This window comes from Pelodiscus sinensis, chromosome 3 (genome assembly GCF_052426305.1).
Source record: "Pelodiscus sinensis isolate ZL-2025 chromosome 3, ASM5242630v1, whole genome shotgun sequence".
Taxonomy (NCBI): domain Eukaryota; kingdom Metazoa; phylum Chordata; order Testudines; family Trionychidae; genus Pelodiscus; species Pelodiscus sinensis.
In genome coordinates this window covers 62,679,024-62,701,366 of record NC_143054.1, presented here as the reverse complement: position 1 = coordinate 62,701,366, position 22,343 = coordinate 62,679,024, and the positions used below count along the sequence as shown (strand labels likewise).

The 22,343-nt window shown below is 42.4% G+C and overlaps 1 protein-coding gene across 2 annotated transcripts in view; it reads right to left on the bottom strand.

The window, feature by feature from the left end:
* The window catches only part of CYB5R4 (cytochrome b5 reductase 4), an 85,908-nt gene that overhangs the window by 29,002 nt on the left and 34,563 nt on the right, over positions 1-22,343 (bottom strand). For both annotated transcript variants that reach the window (XM_075923822.2, XM_075923823.2), the window contains 5 exons: positions 18,707-18,761; positions 17,192-17,249; positions 16,965-17,058; positions 15,128-15,160; positions 13,365-13,487 (listed from right to left, as the gene is read on the bottom strand). In XM_075923822.2, coding sequence (XP_075779937.1) covers positions 13,365-13,487; positions 15,128-15,160; positions 16,965-17,058; positions 17,192-17,249; positions 18,707-18,761 — 363 coding nt within the window. The remainder of the gene's footprint in view (positions 1-13,364; positions 13,488-15,127; positions 15,161-16,964; positions 17,059-17,191; positions 17,250-18,706; positions 18,762-22,343) is intronic.

The following is a 22,343-nucleotide window of genomic DNA, read 5'->3' as shown; positions in this document are numbered from 1 at the left end:
ATTATCAAGTATCACAGGGAAACAACTTTCTTTATGTACAAACAACATAAGCGTATCAGATTAAGACAAAGTCCTTAACAGATGATTAAAACTAGAAAAAGGGGGTACTATTCTCATTTTCCATATAAATGGAAAACAATATTGTAATTCTTCACCATGCTTTTTTCATTTCTTTCTTTGTTTACAATTCAAGTGTTCAAAATCAGGCAGCTTTAAAACAGTGACAAATTTTAATTACAGGAACAAGAAGATTCTTTATTCTAATCTATTCAATGTTCATAAAATATTAATGTGTATTAAGATATTAGAGAGTCACAGTTCATGATATTTTCTCAGTACTAATTAAGATCTCATCTATTTTCTACCCAAATTTCATACCAACTATATACAATTATTTATTTTAGAATTGCGTTGTTTTGGGAGTAGGTGTGAACTTACATTTATAAATGTGGAAGTCTAAAAATTTCAAAATATTTTATCAAATTCAAATCCAAAATAGCTCAGTTCTTCAGAAGATGTAGATATTTAAGCTATGTTATTAAACAGGCAACACAAAAGTACTTTCATTATTTCTTTATACAAGCAAATTATATAGTGCTCATTTTGGAGCATTTTTAGTAGCAATCTAAAAGCATTAATGGATTAAAGCTGACCTTAACTTTTAAGAGAGACTTACTAGTATTGAAGCTTCTTTTTTGTGGGTCATATTGTTGCTTTGTTCATCCCTGCACTGAGTATTTTGCTGTTAGATTAATCATTACCAAGAAAGGAAACAAAAAAAACCACCTCATGTAAGTGCTAAAGGATACTGGAGAATAGTAAGTATTTTTCATTGACTACAGTTGGTCCTGAGACTGTATATCACACAAGTGCAACCCTTTAAGGGCTAGAAGAGCACCCCTCTCAGTTCTTCAGCTGAAATGCTTTATTGCTTCTCAGCTCAAATAAGAAGTTGCTACTAGTTTATCAAGGAAAATACAGATTAAAAAGTTATTTTTAAATGAAAACTGGACATAAGTAATCATAGGGCTGGAAGAGACCTCAGGAGGTCATCAAGTCCAGCCTCCTGCCAAATGCAGGACCAATCCCAACAAAATCAATCCAGCCAGAGTTTTGTCAAGCCGAGACTTAAAAACCTCTAGGGATGGAGATTCTACCACCTCCCTAGGGTTATAACCCATTCCAGTATTTCACCACCCTCCTAGTGAAATAGTTTTTCCTAATATCCAATCTAGACCTCCCCCACAGTAACGTGAGAACATTGCTCCTTGTTCTGCCAACCGTCACTACTGCGAACAGCCTCTCTCCATCCTCTTTGGAACCTCCCTTCAGGAAGTTGAAGGCTGCTATCAAATCCCCCCTCACTCTTCTCTTCTGCAGACTAACCAAACCCAAATCCCTCAACCTCTCCTCATAGGTATGTGCTCCAGCCCCCTAATCATTTTGGTTGCCCTCCACTGGACCCTCTCCAATGCGTCCACATCCTTTCTATAGTAGGGGGCCCAGAACTGGACACAGTATTCTACATGTGGCCTCACCAGAGACAAATAAAGTGAAATAATCACTTCTCTAGATTTGCTGGCAATACTCCTCCTAATGCAACCTAATATTCCATTCGCCTTGTTGGCTACAAGGGCACACTAATGACTCATATCCAGCTTCTCATCCACTGTAATCCCCAGGCCTTTTCTGCAGAATTGCTACTCAGTAGCAGTAAATATATGTGCAAATTAAATGTAACCTTTAAGCATAAAAAAACCTCCTCACACAGCTCTTGGTGCCACAAAGTCTAAGCACCTTGGTATTACAATATATAGCTCTCTTCCTTCTTTACAGGTCATCCTGTTTATTATGGTGCAGTCAGTGCCTCCATATTTTCCTGGGGACATAATAATCCACTATGTTCACTGAAAAATGTCAATATATGCCAAAATTTTTTATCTTCTGCATATCTTCAGAAGAACTATTTAGAAAGCTCTCCATTAATAACAAATTCCCAAAATGTAAGTTTTTTGTGAGACATTATAAAGGCCTAATATTTACTTCTACTAGCAATTTTCATGAAATTTACTGCGAAAAACTTGGATGTGCTTGTTTACATGTTATCGGATTAATGAACTTTACCTCAAATATTAATAACCTGAACAAACTTACATTCATCAGATGGTTTAAGACAAGTTTTTATTAAGCAGAAAGTAATTTTCCAAATCAAGATTTTACCCACAGTGAACTAATCTCTTAAACATTGTTCCATAGGACTCCTAATTACCTGAATGGGGCATGACCTGCTTGCTATGCAAGCTCATACCACTGCTTCCATTTCAAATTTTAAAGAAATTTCCCCTATGTATTCGAATAACTAAATAACTTTTTTTGCCACAAAAACTTAGCTCCTCACAAACAATTATATCGTTCTCAAAACAGACTTGTGAGGTAAAGCACAGAATCACAGAACCGGAAGGGACCTCAAGAGTTCATCAAGTCCAGTCACCTGCCCTCAAGGCAGGACCGACGACTGTCTAGATCATCCCTGACTGGCGTCTGTCTAAGCTGCTCTTAAATATCTCCAGTGACGCAGATTCCACAACCCCCTACGCAATTGATTCCAGTGTTTAACCACCCTGGCAGTTAGGAAGCTTTTCCTAATGTCCAACCTAAACGTTCCTTGCTGCAATATAAGCCCGTTGCTTCTTGTCTATCCTCAGGTTACGTCTACACTGCAGGCTTCTTAAGCAAGAACTTTTTGTGGAAGAGAACTTCTGCAAAAAATGCTTGTGCAAGAGCGCGTCCACACTGCCATTTGCTTTTGCGCAAGAGATGTGTGTCCACACTGAGAGACAGCGTCCACACTGCCATGGACGCTCTTGCACAAGAAAGCTCTGATGGCCAGTCTGCAAATGGCCATCAGAGCACCTGTGCTTTATCTGATAGGGGTTTCTTGCACAAGAATGTCTGCACATGCCTTTTTTCCGCAAGAGCTCTTGCTCAAAAAGGCTTATTCCTCGTACAAAGAGGAATAACTCTTGTGCAAAAAGCCCTGTCTTCTGATAATCTACTGTACTCTTTCTTGCGCAAAAACACACTTGTAGTGTGGATGCTCTGCGAGTTTTTGTGCAAAAACAGTTGTTTATGCTCAAAAACTCTGCAGTGTAGATGTAACTTCAGAGGCCAAGGAGAACAATTTTTTCCTTTTCTCCTTGTAATACCCTTTTAGGGTATGTCTACACTAGCTCGTTAGTTTGAGCTAGGTAGGCAAATGATAGCAACCGGAGTTGCAAATGAAGCCTGGGATGCAAGAGAGTGAGAAAAGCCCTTCTACACAGCTTTCATCAATCTCACAAAGATTTTGGACTTTTTTAGTAGAAATTCATGCTTTTAGAAAAGACTAATTTCCACACACCCCCTTTAAGCGTGATTTGATTGTTCCATGAAAACATGTATGGCACAGTTCAATACAATGGCTGTTTCTGAGGCTTTCCTGATACATAGTGGAATTAAGCAAATTTGTGTACTCACCCCTAGCTCTGTTTGGGATGTTCTCTTCCCTGCTACTGAAACAAGCTTTTGGATCCTCAGCTGATGGAACCTACTTGCACACAAGATCTAATGGGAAGATGATCAATCCTGTAAGACTCAGATCTAAAACCAATAGTTGGGAGACCTTTATCGAACACAGCATATTTGCTGATGACAGAACAGTCTCTAATTTCCTGGGACCCACATCACTACAACTACCCTGTATATACAGTGTGTCACTTTAATTGTTGTGATCAATAAGAATAAAAAGAATGCCCTAGCTAGGAATACATGCAATATTGTCTCAGCCCATTCCAAGAAATGAGTCTTCTTAACAGGGACCCTAGATCAGCGGTGGCCAACCTGCGGCCCGTGGAACCACTGGGTGCCCTCCTACCCCATATGCCTCTCGCGCACTGGGCCATCAGAGCTCTTCACTACCTATGTCTTCCCCCTCCTCCTCCCAGCACTTTTGGAAGAGCCACAAATCACTTGAATTGAATTTCACCCCTGCTCTTCCGCCTCCCTCCCAAAGCTGTGGGGGGGAGGAGAAGGTAAGTGGGGGGCTCTGGTGCTCCCATGCATGAAAGGCACATGGGGGACGAAGGACACACGGGGGGCCACAGGTGGAACTTCAGAGGGCCATGTGCTTCTGCAGCCCTCTGAGGAGAAGGAAGGCCCTGCGTTCACTCCCTCTGGGGCCTCTAGCATTGGCCACTGTCGGCAGACAGGATACTGGGCTATATGGACCTTTGGTCTGACCCAGTATGGCTGTTCTTAGGCCACTCATGTGGCCTACCCGCTATTTGTGGTTGCCTATCCCTGCCCTAGATGAATTTATACTCAGTTTTGAAATGATCAGCCATGTCTCATGCTTAAAAAAAAAACCTGAAATGCTTTTTGCAACTTTTGTGGAAAATACTGCATCACTGTGCTAGCAGATGAGAACCAGGAAGAAGCTAGAAAATCTAATTTCACTACCTAAACTAAATGAAGTACAACTAGTAAACAACAAGCATTTAAGATTAAAAGTAACTTACATGATTTAATATGAAATAAGTAATAGGTGACAAATATTTTATTAAGTATGACTTTTGCCTAATATTGTTCCTTTAAAGAATCTCCTATATAAAGCAAACGTCAGAGCATAATATTCAAGTGCTTGCCTGTTTGATTCCAGCCTCGCACAGCAGTATGAATAGGTTTTGATGATCTCAACTTATCTCCTGATAGGTAGATTTCCATACTACACACTTTCCAAAAAAAAAAAAAACCACACCACACACCTACAAGAAAAATCATGCTCCAATGGCTGGAAGAATATAACAGCTGTTATGTTCTACCACTTCACTAAATATATTTTAATGGGTACATTCTGCCTTTTTTCTACAATATATGTTCTAACAGTATGCTAGTACAAAGGCCTTCAGCTTTTTGTTTGTACATTAAATGGAGAGATACGCCTAGCCACAGTTAAGATTAAAATCAATAAATTATTAAATTGATTTTCTATAAAGTATCATGTAATTGCTGAAACATACCTTCCATACAACTTTGACTTCAAATATTACTTACATTGCAACAAAGGAAAAAATTAACAAGAGAGGGGATACTATCGACGCTTATAAAAAACAATTCCTCAAGAAAAATCTCTAAATTGGGTCTTGTAAAAACTGAGGAACAAGACTGATGGAATAGCTTGAAATGCTCAAAAGATTTCTTTTGAAGCGTTTCTCCATATTGATTACTCCTGAAGTATAACTTTGTTTTTTCTTGGAAATATTCAAATGATTTTCTTGTAAATCAGTTCCCTTTAGAAGTTTGTCACATTTCCTAAACTATTATAATAATTTAATTTGATGCTGTCTTACCAACATAAGAAGAAAAAAAATATCATCAAGTTTGAAAAGAGTTCATTACAGGTTTTAGATGTCCATGTGTGTCTGGATTTCCAATACAGAAAGCCATAACAACTGCAACAAAATAAATACCATACTGCTTCAGTCAGAAAGTCAGCTGACATGATGGTTTTCGGAAAGGGTTTAGTTCTATCCAAATAGAAAGCGAACGCTCATATGTCATCGAGGATGTTCAAAGCTGCATCTTGCTGGTTGCACTGAGGCTTCAGGAAGAAGCAAAAGAGGTGGATAGTTTGACTGATATGGAAAGAGGATGGTACCTTGGGTAAGAATTTGTGATATGGATCAGTGCTCCCTCTAAGATTTTCCATCCGTGAGCAGAGTGAATTTTGTCTTGTGCACCAATATCAACGTCATGTACGCTTGATCAAATGCGTGCCTCTGTGGCATCCACCAGTTACTAACAAAATAGTGTGTGTGTGTGTGTGTGTGTGTGTGTGTGTGTAATATAATTTGTTATGTAAGAAAAAATCCTAAAACAAGGGATAATTAACAAGGTGCATGACTCTGCACCCACCTACCCTGAATACCACCAAGCTTGGAACCCCAGTTTCACTCCCACCCAGCCTCCATATGTTCCCCAACCCCTACATCTCCATCCTGTGCACCCTTTACCACTAACCCTGCATTGTGCCCCCTATTCTCCTAACTTCTGCACAGTGACCCCTTCATCCCAACCACTACACTTTCCTCCCACCTGTGCCCTCAACGCCCTAATGCATATTTTCTGGCTTCTAAATACTTAATGCAACTGATGCACGTAAAGTTTTCAAAATCTGAATTAAAAAAAGGAGGGGAAATTGAAAACCCATAAAATCTTAGCTTTTTAGATAAAATGATATACAATTTTAATATTCTCTTAAACTAGTTCTTGGCAAATGGACGACTGGTAAGGTGGGCATCAATATGTTGATCAAAAGTACACAGACCAAGTAAAAGTGTGAGCACCTGAAACAAATCTTTACTTTCACCAAAAATAAGATATAGCTAACCTCTGAAGTTGCGAGTAGCACTTAAACCTCTAAGTGTATTTCCCTTTCAGAACGTGAAAGGAAAATATTTAACACAGATCATCAGGGAGAGATTTCAGATCCATTTTAGCAAGCATGTAATGATACTTGTATTCGTTTTATATTTCCTGCCTACAAGTCCCAAGCTCTAACCAAGAGATGAAACCACCTAAAAAATAATTTACCTTTCTGCAACTCACCACCAGTTAGCCATACACATACTGTCCTCTTTTCCACATGCTCTGAATGACACAACTCCTGACCTCTTATTTCACCACTGTGTGGGAAACTTAAGTTCATCACTTAACTATTTACAGCAAATCATTGGTAAGGATTTTTCTATACTCAATACACACAATACTGCCCTCTCACTGGAGTCTTGGGCAATGCAGTGTGGTCTAGGCTTGAAGGAAAGTCACTTTATAGGTGTCTGATATGTGAGGGAGCCTGGCTGTGCCTTGCAACTAAACTTTAAAGCGGGGCAGTCGCCCGCCGCCACATGGCCCAGCCAGCCAGCTACAGCATTCCGCATGCAGGAGCTGGAACCAGGGCCAGCAGGGATAGCCCCACCACACCCCGGCTCCAGTCAGAGCAAAGGGGGGCAGCCGCCCACCACCATGTGGCCCACCACAACCTCCACCACTCACCTTCCATTCCAGCAGGAAAGTGAGTGGTGGTGAATACTGCAGTACAGCTCTGCATATGAGATGGGTGGGCCTAACATTTTCTGTGCGCAGCCACGCAGGCGCACAGCTTAGAGGGTACCCTGACATGGATGTAACAACTTTGCCTTTATGAAAAGTATGTCCAGGGGATATGTCATAAGGGCACCAATTTCATCAACTTGTCTGGTAAAGATGAAAACAACAAGAAAGGCCAGTTCTCTCTATAAATGAATGTAGGAGCACATTGCCATTAGTTCGAACACAGATCTAGTAAGAGAGCACAGGATGTGGCCAAGGGTACACTGCTTCTGAACAGGTTACTTCCAAATCCTAGAACCATGGAGGAGCCATATTTCAGGTGGAGAAGCTGTGGATTTGGGTGGGAGATGCAACCCACATCCTGTTAAATGATTCATAGAGTTGGATAGAGAGAGATCGATTGGCATATCATACAAAGGAGGTAAATGTCAGATTTGCAATGGCCACGTTGGAGTTTTAACTAGGGACCTCCAAATTCACAGCCATGAAAACACATCACAGATCATGAAATCTGGTCTTTTGTGTCTCATAAGAGTGAACAGAATTCCTTAGAATTTCCCATTTTATTAACAACATCATAGTTTGCTCATTTAAAAGGTACAGGCTGAACCTCCCAAATCCGGGACTTCCTGGTCTGGAAACATCTGTGGTCCGGCACAGATATTGCTAGACCAAAGAGCTCTAGGAGCAGGAGCCAGCCAAGAGCCAAAACTCCAGTTTGTGGAGTCCCAGCTGGGCCAGCAGTGACTGGGCAGAGGAACCTCATTATCAGTGGGGCCAGGAGGCATTGGGGAGTCTCCTCCATCCCCCATTGGGGAACCCAGTGTCAGTCAGGTCAGGTGGCTGGAGAGCCCCTGGCAAGCAGGGCCAGTGACAGTTGGGGACCCCTGGGACTCCCGCGACTGGACTGGGATGTCCAGGCAGCCCTGACTGGGAAACCCCCAGCAGCAGCAGGGCCAGGCATCTGATTGGGAGCTCCAGCTAGAGAACCTTGCCAGCAGGTTAAGACAGCAGCTGGGGAGCCCCAGCTGGGGTACTCAGCATCAGTGGGACCAGGTGGTATCAGGGAGCCTCTACCCTGGCCAGAGAACCATAGGTGTCAGTGGGATCAAAAGGCCGGAGAGCCCCTGCCAGTAGGGCCTGTGGTGGGAAACCCTGAGGAACCGCCGAAAATAGCGGGGCTGGTGGTGGTCAGGCAGTCCTTGCTGGGGAATCCCTGAGAACCCATGGTGCAGGCAGATGGCAGCAGGACCTGGCTAGCTTTAGTGGGGCAGCAGCAAGGCAGGGAGCCCCAGAGAGAGGAGCCATCAGCAGGGAAGCCAGCAAGGGAGCCTTGACCTCCCCAGTCCAGCAAATTCCCTGGTCTGACACAGCTCAGGTCCTGAGGATGCTGGACCAGGGTGGCCCAACCTGTAATAAAAAATGCAGAGCATTTCAGAGTAAGGGACATTTCTTCCTACCACTATGTGTGCAGACTGAAAGGGCAATTTAGGATTAAGTTAAGAGAAAAACTCAAGATTTTCTTTTAATACTCAAGGGGTTGTTCTTGAAGGTTTTTCTGCAGACTGTATAAGAAGTATTTAGAAGCTTTTATTCTGAGACTTCTCAAGTTGTTTTCAAGATTCTCTTTGCTTTCTTCCAATTCTAGAAACCGGTGCAAAATCAGTGCAATTTAAAGCCACAGAATAACCATGAAGCTTCTCATAGCAACTCCTCACCCCCATTTTAAAAGTGGAGACTTCTCTGTTTAACTACCTTGAACACTGGTGCCTCGTGTTACAATCGTTTTGACTCCATATATGTAATGTGTCTCAATATATCTGTGGAATGTGTCTTTAAAAATTGTTGCAATTGTTCTGACCTCTATAACTAAACTATATAGTTATCCCTTCCTGTAGTTTCATTTAGTCATAAAAATTTTAATAATGTATATTTCAGAAATATAAAAAAATGTTACATTCCAGGTAATGGATAAGTTAGGCAATCAGAGCTATCGCCACTTGAAAAATTATAATAAGTTTCCTTGCCTCATGCACCATCCCATATATTTATAAAAATCTCATCTCAGGGAGGAAGAGTCAACACATTCTGAAGCTGAACTCAGACCCGCCAGGAAAATGAGCTTTCACATAAGAAACAAGCTCAGAGGTCTGGGTGACTCAAAAGAAACTTTCCACTGGCTTGTCAGACTATGTTAATATCCATGACACCAGGGCTCCTAATTTTGGGATGAGAAGAATCATAGTCTAAAGCACTACATGTAATAGGCAAAGAGGTTACAAAGAGAGTAATCTCCCTTTGCTTAATTTGTAACAAAGCATTTTCTGCCAAATGAAAACAAGTTTATCTCAAACAAGCAAATTTAGAACAGGGGTACGCAGAGGGCCAATATGGGCCAATCAGCACACCACAAAACAGTTTAATAGTTGGCAAGACAGACTTCAAGAAAACAGGGCAATTCAAGGCATCCTCAAAACACCAATTCTCTTAGTTACAGAGTCTATCTGCATGATCGCTCTCTCTCACAAGGGGTGAATCAGTGATAACCACAGTTTGAATTGGAGCCATTTAATAAGTCCATTCCTTAGCTGACAGTTATCATCAGACTACCACTATAACCAAGACACCTCCAGAAGACATCGATCACCCAAATGCAGTGTCCCCTACACTGCTTATTATATTGGGAGATAAGTGTCCACTTAGATCTTCTGAAGTGGATATGAAGCGGAAGTATTATGATGAGATCCAACACTAGCAGAATGGCGCGAGCTGCCACCTGCTGGATCTCTCATGTCCTTTCTGCAAATCAGATAGGTTTTGGATTCTGCCTCGGGACAGGAAGCATTTGAGTTGAACTCTAACAGCAAAGGGAAACTGTACATTGGGGAAGAGAGGGAACAGCCATGTAGTAAGTTGAGGGTCAGTAACATGGAGTCAGCAGGCCTAAATAGAGACCTGAAACATGAAAACAGCAACAGGCCTGCAATCTAGTGAGCAAGACTTTGGTTCAATAACAGTAGCCAAGAAAGAGGCCCTACAAATAACTAGGTAATTGTGTAAGTTAGGTAGAGCATGGAAGGACACAGGGAGGCACTGGGTACAGACTATAAGCCAAAAGGGAGTAACGGAACATCTTTAGGAATGTCCTGGTACAAAGACTCTCTAAAAACTAATGCACATACCGACCTAGGTTCAGGACCAGGTCGGAATTGACAGCATGAAGGATATTAAGTAAGCCCCCCTTCCATAAGGTGAGGGTTGGTATCTAGGCAACAGAAGGTGGCAACCCGGAACGTAAAGAAATGATGTAAGTTGTTTGTACCTGTCTATAAAAAGGACATTGCAGAGCGTGCTCTCCAGCTGACCTTGGGAGGGGGAGGTGGGGGGGCTCACTAGGTGCCTGAATGGCAGGTGTCATTGCCTGAACTTAGAGAATGCACAGTAGCTTAACTCTGGCTAACTGTTGTTAATATCTGTTATACGGCAATAGGCCTGCCCGGTGTTGGTACCTTGTCAACGCGGGCCATAGTGCCCAGTGGTGTAACATTGTACTGATCTCTGTTACCAACTGGTAGAGCTTCGCATTTGACAATAAACTTGCTCAATTGATTTCAAACCTTGCCTGCATCTGTCGTTTCCGGGGCCTCTCAGAGATCTCCTGTGTTGACCCAAATGCACGGGGTCTAATACTCTAGATAAAGGGAGTACCGATTGTTACGCACGCAGCCGAAAGTTTATCATCACTGACAGAGCAGAGGTCCTGTCCGGACCACGCCAGGACGACCCTGACCAGACGATGCTGACACTGACAGTTCAGACCACCAAAGGTACCGAGGTATGACAAACCATTGATAAAGTTTTTTAGGGGATTTCTCCCTCTCCCCCAAAAGAGACAAGACACACAGGGTTACATACCACTGCCTTCCCCCCTGCACCCTCCTTTTGCTGCAAGTGCAGAGCTGTCCAGCTGAAGGAGCTTGCCTCTTGGCTTCAGCTGACTCTAAAACTGAATGTTGCCTCCTGGGTCCTAATGCCAGTCACATTCCCCTTCTGTGTACTGCAGGAGTGGGCAATAATTTCTGATGGGGGGGGCACTCCAAGAATTTGGTAAGAATCAAGGGCTGCACTCTCATTATATTAATGAAGGAGGTGCAGGGATCTGGGATAGATGTTAGGTGCAAAAGGGAGCATGGAATAAGGGACTGGGGTGTGGGATCTGGGAGGCAGTTTGGGTGAAGGACAGAATTGTAACCTAGGGCAGTGAACTGGGGTACAAGAGGGGGTGTAGAGTCTGGGAGGGGAGTGTGACCTGGCGTAGGAGCACAGAGGTTTGGGTAGGGGATTGGGGTACAGGGTCTAGGAGGGAGCAGGAGAGGATTCTGGCCTGGGAGAGGAGTGTAGGGAGGGATTCTGGCCTGGGGGTCATAACCTTGGGCAGGAATACAGGTGGTGGTGGAGGAATCTGGGCTGTGACCAGGGAGAGAAGATTGGGGTGCAGGGTCTGGGAAGGGGTTGTAACTTGAGGCAGGAGTGCAGGAGGGGGTGCTGGGATTTGGGCTGTGACCAGGAACAGTGGATAGGGCTGCAATGCCTGGGAGGGGGTTATGACCTGACGAGGGTTGCAGGAGGGGAAACAGTATATGGAAAGATGTACGGGGGCTGAAGCAGAGGTGCAGAAGGTTTGGGTTACATGGGGTAAGGATACAGGAGGGGATCAGAGGGTTGGAGAAGGAAGGAGCTGGGATGCCAGAGGCAGGCTCTAGCTAGGATACCTTACCTGGGGGACTCCCAGTCAGCAGCACAGCAGGTTCCTTAACCAGGTCTCTACCTTCCATGCCCCTGTACTGCTCTCAGCAGCTGAAGGAGCCATGTTTGCTGCTGTGAATACTGTGAACCTGGGAGACAAGGAGCAGGGAAGGGTACTTCACATGCTGCCTGTCCTGCAAACAGGCAGATGCTATTGGAAGGAAACCAGCCAATGGGAGCTATTGGAGGTGGAAGCAGTGAGAGAAGCCTCTCACCCTTCCTCCCTGGGGCTCTCAGCATTCAGAGATGCACATGGTCCTGCAGCAGCTGGCTTTTGCCCAGCCCTGGTCTACTGGGAGCCTTTCTATTCTCTGTGCAACAGTAAGTGGCTGCGGGGGGCTAGGTAAGGTGGAACTGGGGAAGTGAGGGAAGGCAGGGTGAGGAGGCAGAAAGGAGGAAGGAAGTGCAATAGTGCGGTGGGAGGTGAATGAGAGAGTAAGGAGGGGAAAATCATGGGGGAAGAAGGAACCCAATATACAGCATCCCCTCAGCAGTAGCTGAGGTTCCCCAATTAAGCAGGCTCATCGAACCAACACCTTGACAAACTCTTCCCCCGACCGACCACCACCCCTCAACAAGTCCCCCCAGCCCCCAGATCCCCAACCACCTACACCTATACCCCCACCCCATCAAGCCCCATTCTTCTAGCACCAAGTCCCCCTGTCCACTGAGCCCTCCACACCCAACCTCTCATCCCCAGCCAAGCCCCATTTCCTCAGTCCTAGACTCCTCTTGCTAAGCTCCAATCTCCTAAGCTGGATCCACTGTAGTCCCTTTGTCCCTGCTCCCGGAACCTGCCAATAAGACCCTGTGCATCCAGATCTCCCACTGAGCTGCCCACACCCAGACTGCCCCACACAGAAACCTCTCAGCCCACCTCCAGATGGTCCTACACTAAGCCCCTCCACACTTGGATCTTGCTGGTCTGAGCCTGGCCACTCACACTAGGTACAGAGAGGTAGGTCTTCTGGGGCAGGCCTGGCCCTTGCACTGTGTCAGAGTTGGGTGTCACATCACGGCTGAGTCCCTGTACTGGGGGACATGAGGCCTTCAGGGTGAACTCCTTCCTCAATACAGCCAGTTGCCTGTGCTCCCCAATTATATGCTGAAGCCATATTTATTTATTGACAAATAAAATTTGAAGTATTTAAAAATATTAGGCAAACCATTTTTATTTTTGACACACAAATTTTTAATATTTTGGCCTCAGGAGTAATACTCTCAATCAGAAAACCTCTTTAGACTAGGGGGAAGGCTTGACTATAAAAGGCAAAGGGACATGTCGATCTGTCCCCAATTCCTTAGGAATCTTATATTGGACCAGTTAGTAAAATAGGAGTGGAAGATCTTTGACCACATTGGAGATAAGAGAAACAACTGTCTTGTATAACAAATTAAAGGCTATTTACCTCTGTCTGTGCACTTGATAAATGAATTATGACACTCCAGTGGCTGTCCCAGTTTACTCCAAGGAAGATTATTTTTTTTCTTCAAGACAATCTCTACCTTTCCCACTTTTTCAGCGATGCGCACTTAAAAAATAAAAATTTTGGTGAAATTTTGAATCAAGTTTTACTATTTAGTTTCACTGTACGTAAGTTCAGCAAGGACTAGCAGCTAGCCTCTTAAAATATACAAACCTACTGTGCTACCTTAAAACATCAAATCAAATGTACTTGCAGATCTGACACACTTCAGTGTTTTAAAAATAGCTTAGTATGCATGGCTAATAAAGCATCTACAGTATATTTAGTAAGTACGTTTTGCTCATCTAGTCAAAGAAATTAATGCTCATGATTTCAGAATTACCAATTATTGATCAATAGTATTACTTTTGCTGTAACACGTAAGCAACAAGCCCCTCTATTGTACAATACGCAGATTAATTATAAAAATGATTAATCCAATGTTCTGTATGCAAATATACACCATAGAGCATACTTCTAATCACTATAACACATTTTAAAGATGCCTGTGGGAGCCCAGCGTATTGCTGACATTCTAGCTTAAATACTTCTAAGGAATCTACATGTATTCACCTTAAACCTTTATCATCCATTATGATAACTCGAGAAAGCTGACAGTTTAGAAAGGCAGTTGGCCTTAGATAGCAGACTTTTAAAAAAATTCACACACACTTTGTTCACTCACCAGTTACTTTTCTTAATACTGGTCTGACTTCACAGTGAGACCTTTATTATAAATTATATAAGAACTTCAAGAAAATATGGAGGCTCACTTCTAGCACAGCAACATTTTCCTTGACAGAATTATATTGTCTTTTGAATACTGTTCCTTAGGCCTATATTCTTAATAGCAGCTTGACATTAGTGCAATGCAGCATCCCTTGAAAGGGAATGAATGAACCCAATGTTCAAAATAGCATGTTGCGCCAAATCATTATTCATAGGCAAAGGTATCATACATCTGTTGAATAAGTGCTAGCCAGATGGAGAAGGGCAAAGCATAGTAGATACACCTAAGTTTTCATGGTTTGACATTAATGGTGTAGGGTAAAAAGTTCTGAGGCAGACTACTCTGTTAAGAACCTCTATTCTAAATTTGGAGTCTGGAACTGGCACACTAACATAGTACATGATGGTTACCCCCGTCTCCTCACCTAGCCCATTGAAGAAAGGTCATCACAGAACTAATTACCCAGGATGGGAGACAGGACATGACACATTCAATGGTGCTAGGAACAAATGTGCCATTGTCAAGTACTCCTAATGTCTCTGCTTTAATCCCCAGATGGACCACATCTGCAAAGAGACACCTTCTTGAAGCTGACGGACATATCGCCACTAACACAGAAGTGATAACTGATGTTTGCTTTGTTTAAATACTTGTTTCACTAGATGTAAGGTATTATGTAAGTTATGGTGGAAAACACTATGTAACTTTATATTATTGCTCTTACTTTGCCTCACTGTTAGTATCTATCCAGGAGGTCCGGGATCTTTCCCTTCCCCCATCACTTGATCTGCCCACTGAGCATCCTATATAATTAGTTGTAACCTATCGTTTGGCAGTGTTCACCGAGCATAACAAGCGACATGACACTCCGCCAGCGCTGTGTGTTAATAAATCCTTCTGCTTGCTTCATATACTGTGTCCAAATTCTGTTCCAACAATGGGGTAGAGAACAGAGGGGAAAAGTGGAACACCTTACCAGTAATGTCCTCTTGAACTTCATAGCTCAGCTCTAAAAATGAAGACAATGAACATCCTCTTAAGATATAATTAGAAATCGAATTGCCTTCTGCTTCTATAGTTGTCAGCATCTGACACACTAAGGGATACTACACAGCAGAGCTAAAGTCCAAATAAGCTATGCAACTTCAACTACGTCAATTGAGCAGTTTAAGTCAAAATAGATTATTTTAGCTTTTGGCGCTATCTACACAGTATGAAGTTGAAGGAAGAACACTCTTCCTTCGACTTCCCTTACTCCTTGTAAAATTAGGGTTACCATGAGTTGGAGTAAGAAGTCCTCCAGCTCGACATTATGTTGAAACAAAGGCTTGTAGCATAGATGCACTTTGTTATTTCAGAATAAGGTCAGTTATTCTGAAATAACTATGTTGCTGTGTAGACACCTAGTTTTTTGAGATCCCTTTGTAACTCTTTGCAGTCAGATTTACACTTAGCTATTTTGAGTAATTTTCTATCATATGCAAATTTTTGCACTAACCGTTTTTTCAAGATAATTTATGAATCAATTGAACAGCACTAGTCCCAATACAGATCCCTAGAACATAATACTAATTATTTCTACCTTTTTAACTGGTGGGGCAATGTTTTCATGATCATTTAACAATTCTTCAGTTACAGGTTGGGCCTCTCTCATCTGGCACCCTTGGGACCTCAGCAGTCCCGAATGAGGGAATTTTTTGGACTGGAGTGGTCCCAAAATTTCCCAAGTGAAATTTTTGCACTTAAATCTTATATGTTTTTTGGATAAGATCTGAGATAAGTGATCTGACATTTGGATTGGTAGAACTTCTTACAGTCCTGAGTGCAGCCTTCCCAGTGTGACCCATCGAGGTACTCGATCACAGCATTATTTATTTACAGTGAAATGATTGCAAATTAAGTATTGTTATTACAGCTCATTCCATACACCTTAGAACAATATAAAGAACTTTAGGTGGCAAAAAAGCAAGCATTCACTGTAAATTATTTGTAAGGTGTCAAATATGGCACAATTTACTTAACTCCAGAGTATCATTATATAAATAACATATTTTATGGGAAATATAGAAGCATAAGATATAAAAACACATATATGCAAATTCACTAACTACTAAGGATGTTAAGAGGTGGGTAATCCTGTAATCAATAAAATTTGTACCAACTACATGATTAGTCAATAAGGGAAGGCATTCAGGAGTTACCCTGCTGTAGCTCTGCAGGAGTCCGGCTCCTACTGCATTTAAACTGCAGAGCCACAGCAGGAGTAGCTCCTGGACCGGGCACGAGCCTAGACTGAATCGAGCTTGCTCAGTCCCGGCCCACATCAGGTCCAGCACCGCTGTCCGCGGGGGTCCCAATGGGGAAGCTGGGACTCTTTGCAGACAGGGGCTGCTGCGGAGCAGTCTGTTTATGGCCAGCTCAGGCAGCAGCAGTCAGTTCACAGCAGCAGCCCCTGCCCACAGGGGATCCCAGCAGGGTGTTGGGACCTCCCACAGAGAGGGGCTGCTGCTGGAGCAGCCTCCTGTGTCTCCCTCCCCCCTGCACTGCTGCCTCTAATAGAAGCAGCAGCACAGGGTAAGGGGGAGCAAGCAACACCACGGAGATTAATCCCCCCAGCACCGTCTCCTGCTCCCCCGCTCTTGCTGCCTCCAATATAGGGCGGGGGGGGAAGGGGGGGAATGCGAGTAGTTGACTAATCGACTATTCTTTTACATCCCTACTAACTACTATATTGGGAGGGGAGAAGGAGTAGAATTAAACTCTTGATAGAATGCAATTTTAATGGTTTTCCAATGCAAAACTAAAGTACTTACCAATATGCAAGAGATATGAATAGTCCCTCAGAATGCTGTCTACTCTCAGTCTACCATCTTGATGGTCAACTATTACCATTTCTGAATTCATGCCCTTATATAGAAAAGGAAATTATTATTTCAATTTAATTTAAAATACATTTTATACAAATGAACAAGGCTGAAGAACTCATAAGACATATTCACCAGATTTCAAGGTTCTTGTCTTTTCAATAAAATGCATTTACCTTTTGTTTAGTATATATGACAACAGTGACCAAGCAATCGGTTTGGAACCAGTCATAGCTGCAAAATATTAAGAAATAAAAGAATTAGTCTTGTGGGAAATAAAAAATACATTTCAACACCAAAATTTCCAAGCAGACCTTTCAATGAAATCATGTACCAATTATATTTTTATATCCTTAAAGAAATCTAAACCTGATTATTTAAGGAAGGATATTCAACATTAAAACAGGAACTCTAGTTACTAGTTAACAAAATTAATTATATTAGAAAGTATGATTCAGGCAAGAATGTGCATAAGCTTTGTACTAACTGTATGAAGGTGTAAACAATTGCACATGATTGGTTTAAAGAAACTGATTATTGATGACAGGCATTTGAGTAAGGTGAGCTGTTCTTTGTTTGGATGAACAGACATCTTTTAAGCGTACTCTTCTGGCCACGTGGAGTAAATATTACTATTCTCACTCCTACCTTCATTTCCCATTGATCCTGTCCCCTTTCTAGGATGGGGGTCTCAGTATTATATACACAATATGGCTAAGTATCAAATATACAAAGTAATAGTTTAATCTTACATTATCGTACCCACCTTTCAGTCTAAGACAAGAAAGCAAAACCCTGAAACCTACTTCAAATGAGACTGTGTGCAAGTAGATTATGTAGTTCTCTATAGTTTGTGAGAGTTGTCTTCTCTTCCCGATTTACCGTCCCTATATCAATGACAGTCCCTATATCAATGACAGGATTCACAAGGTATTGCATAAACACTGAGATAGACTAGGAAAAGGGAAAAAACTGAAGTAGTTGTAGGAATGGAGTCAGTCCCAGCCTGTGAACAGTGCACTCTATCCAAACAGCCTCCTGCAGCCACTGTTCCTTGCACTTTTAACCATTAAGAGCTAAGTAATTAAGAGTCCCATTGGCCACTTCATTTATGTTTCATGGTTTGTTCCCATTCTACATTAGTCAATATTGAGCCATTCTTCCATTCTGCTGCAGAACTGCATCAGTACTGCTACATAGGTAACCTCCACAACATCATATATACCGGTGGGTATAATTTAGAAGATATATTGCACTTACCCATCAGCCTTTTAAAAATTAAATATCAGAAAATAATTACATATTTTAACAAAATATTGTATACTATACAAACGTAGAAAAATTCAAGCCAGTACCACTAATTGCACTATGCGGGGGGGTGGGGGGGAACGACACAAATGGGGAGGAATCCAGTAGCAATAACTGTATATTCATCTGAGAGGCAGCATAGGGCAGAGGCTAGTGTCACTATTCTCTATTCTTCCAAATTTCTACAGACTCACGGTGGGCACAACATTTTTAAGTTAGGGAAATGTATGTTCAGTTATCTGTAAAAAAGGATAATGATACATATCCATCTACATAGAGCACTTTGAGATTTATGGATTAGAGAGTACTTTGCATTTGCTAACAGTATACACTATGTAACAAAATGTGTAGGAAAAAGTGTACTGTAAAATATAGATAAATACCTTGGTGTTAAATCTTTGAAAGTATCATCCAATACTTTATTTTTAGGAAGCATGCCTGCAAAACAACCCAACAAAAGCAATTAATTGACACATTTGCATAGATATTTACTTATCCAAGAATGTTAACAGCTATTCTTACAAGGAATGAAATCCAGAAAGTTTTAAAATTAAGTGCATGCAATAACTTCAGCTCCCTGATACCTGGTGTTTGCATTTTCATTGCTAATCAGTCATAAGTTTTTTAGCAAATGCCTACCTGATAAATGAAGTCTAAGCTTCCAAAACAGTAACTTCCACTTCACATACTTGATTTCCATAGAACTGGCACACATCAAGAAAACATTGATATACAAGCTTTTCAGCTTACACTGGAAATGGCATGTGTTTTTGAAATAATCTATGGGAAACTAGTAGTATGTAATTATAGTTGTATGTACAAGCATATTCTGCATAACCTAATGTAGTCCCCTTACTAAAGGTGCCTCTGCGTATTTTCTGGGAAGATCCTGCGTACTGTAATCTAGCCCCAGAGACTACAATTCCCATGAGCCCTTGAGGAAACCAAGAAGGAAGTGATTTCTGTTTTGGGGTCTGGGTCTCTCCATGTGTGTGGAGAGAGAGACTCTCAACAGTCTGTGGGCTCTTCTCTTTGTTTTTGGAAAAAAGAAGCCAGGCTGCTGTGGAAGAGTTTTAGCCAGTCCAGGAGCTGTTAGGTTGCAGCTACGGACTTGGATTCAGAGCCTTTGGGACTGGAATCTTGCAGGCTGCTTCTGATTGCCCTTTGGCTGTTCCTGCAGCTAGAAGTACTACTCTGCACCCAGCACACTGAAAGAGACTAGAATCATCTACTCCAGCTGCAAAATCTTCAAGCACATCCACGCAAGCGTTTGGTACTGAGAGTCCTGAGGAGTGCATACTCTGGGGTGTGATAAACGGTGGCAGTGCAAATGTCAGATAGATATGTTCCTACTATTTCTATGTACTTTGTTAGTGTTATTCTGTTAAAACTCAGTTTCTTTAAATTGTTAAGTAAAGGTTGTTCTTTCTACTGTAATCTATCAGATGCATACTATGATTTGTAATCGTTGTTCTGGAGCTAGATCCAGATCATTGCTGGAATAATTTTATTCTGGAGGCTCCCAAGGCACACCATTAAGTGTGTACAGGGCCAGCCAGGTGGAGGCACCACCATTATATGTTCTTTATGAGCAAGGGACATCAGTAAGGGGATGGATAGGGTTTCCCCAACTAAACATCACCACCACTGCGGTACACAGGATCTCCTTTTATGTTAAAACCATCAGGCGCCCAGGCACACCTGTGAGTGTGACCTGTTCCCGAGTAACCGGAGGAGGAAAAAGTGGGTTACATATATTTTACTTTAACTTTCCAAGCATTATAATGCTCTCCCTAACTAACACACCCAAACAAGATTTAGGCATACTTGTTTACAGAGATCTAAAATTAAAATAAATAAAATGAGTGACTTAAATATGTAACTTCGCGTCTTATACAAATTCAGCTTTAATATCAGGAACCTAAGCAGAGACTTCCAGACATTTTAAATGTTGCTTCACACTAAGCATCTTTCTAAAGATCTTTGTAGTATTCAGCTAGCTGCTTTTATAAACAGTTTTCATTTTCGTGTTGTACTTTTTAATCACAGTAACCTTAACCAAAGACTGAGAGATTAACAATGAGAACAATGACTATTCAGTTTGCTGGGATAACAAAACATTCTGACCTCTGAGAGAGACTATAGCATTCAGGCAACAATCTGAAATAAGAACTTAGGTTAAAGTGATTTCAATTCTCCTTCCTAAATACTGATGCTAAACTGAAGATTAAATGGATCTTTGTGGATAAGGGGTGGGGCGGGGGGGGAGGGGAAAGAACAGCCTGAAATGTTATGTGGTTCATGACAAGTGGAGTGCAAGATTTCTAGTGGAACAGACTAGGAAGAAGGGTAAGAATAGAATTGGAAAGTGCTATGGACAGTTGGTTATTATCCAACAAAAACAGGGATTTTATTATGCCAGGCAAGACCACTCTCCTGAATCACCAATGTGATGTATTCCTGAAATTAGCTTGATATACAGCCTGTTCCTTCTTATCCATATTCATGATAAGAACACAGATTACCTTGAACAGAAAGTACTCTGATCTATCATGCTTCCCCTTCTTTATAGGGCTGCCTATTTTTTAATTTCTAAATCAGTTTCCTTGTCATTAAAAAACAAAACCATGTGAATCAGAGATGGTTATGCATACAGAACAGGGATAAGTAACTAGGGAACGTATTCCTTTTCCCATTTAAAACTAAAATTGACTAACAGATTCTCTAGTTCAACCAGGTGTTTTGGGCTTGATCCAAAAGTTGATGGGTGAGATTAGGTTGTCTGGATCATGCAGCAAATCAAACTACTAGATCGTAACAGCTTCTTCTGGCCTCCCAGACGTATGAATAACCTAAGAGGGAACACCATGTGTGAAGTAAGTGCAAATCCTTATACCTTGCTCTTAAACTCACTCTGTGTCTGTCACAGATGATATAGCAAATAGCACAGAAGACTAGGGCAGGGGTGGGCAATAATTTTTAACAGGGTGGGCTACGCCAGGATTTTGGAAGTGGAGAAGGTCTGTACTTCTGTGGAGGGAGAAAGCGGGTGGGTGTAAAGGGGAGCTTGGGATAAAGGACGGGGGTGCAGGAGAGAGTGTGGGGTCTGAGAGGGAGTTTGGGTGAAGGAGGAGATTATGATCTGAGGCAGGAGCTTGGGGTGCAAGGTTCAGAAGGGGGTGCAAGAGAGAATTCTGGCCTAGGGGAGGGTGTAGATGCAAGTTCTGTAAGGGAGTTCTGATATTGGAGAAGGAGGGAAAGGGAGTGAAGAGGGTTTGGAGGGTGACATGGGGCAGGGAAATGGGTGTAGGGTCAGGGAGGAGTATGTGTCCAGGAAAGGATTCTGGACTGGGGGAGTGTGTAGAAGGCGGTGCAGGGTCGGGGAGGGAGCTGTGACCTTAAGGAGGTGGGGAGAGGGGATACAGAAGACTTGGATGGTCACCTGGGGCAGATAATTGGGGGGAAAGAGGAGGTGGGGTGCCAGAAACAGTCTCTGGCTGGGAGGCGCTTACCTAGGCTCATCCAGCCAGCAGCTCAACAGGAACCTGAGCCTCCTTGCCTATGTGCTGGGTGGGCTGCTCTACATGGTTCTGTTCAAGCACAGGAATGGAGGGAGGGAGTGAGAGGGGAGTGAGGAAGCTTCATTCACTGTTCCTGCCTTCAGAAAATATTTTAAGTTCCTAATAAGAGCTAAGGGATTTTTCAGGTGCACAAAGCTTTCTCCTCCCTGCCCAGACTACATAGCAATTAGCAATCTGCTGTTTAAAGCGCTGCAGCTGCTCTGTAGTAAGGGTGCCGTTAAGACAGCTGTGGGCTCACTAGCCGCCTCTTGTCCACCTCTGGACTAGGGGCTAAAAAGCATATTCCTCAAGAAGAGCCACCACTGCCCAAGGCTTGCTCCCCAGTTTAGGCCCTCATGAAAACACTGATCCCATATGGTTAAAAATTCAGTATCTAACAACCTATAAAATGCACTGAATAATCAAACTCCAGTTATTAAAGTTATAAACATTTTATATC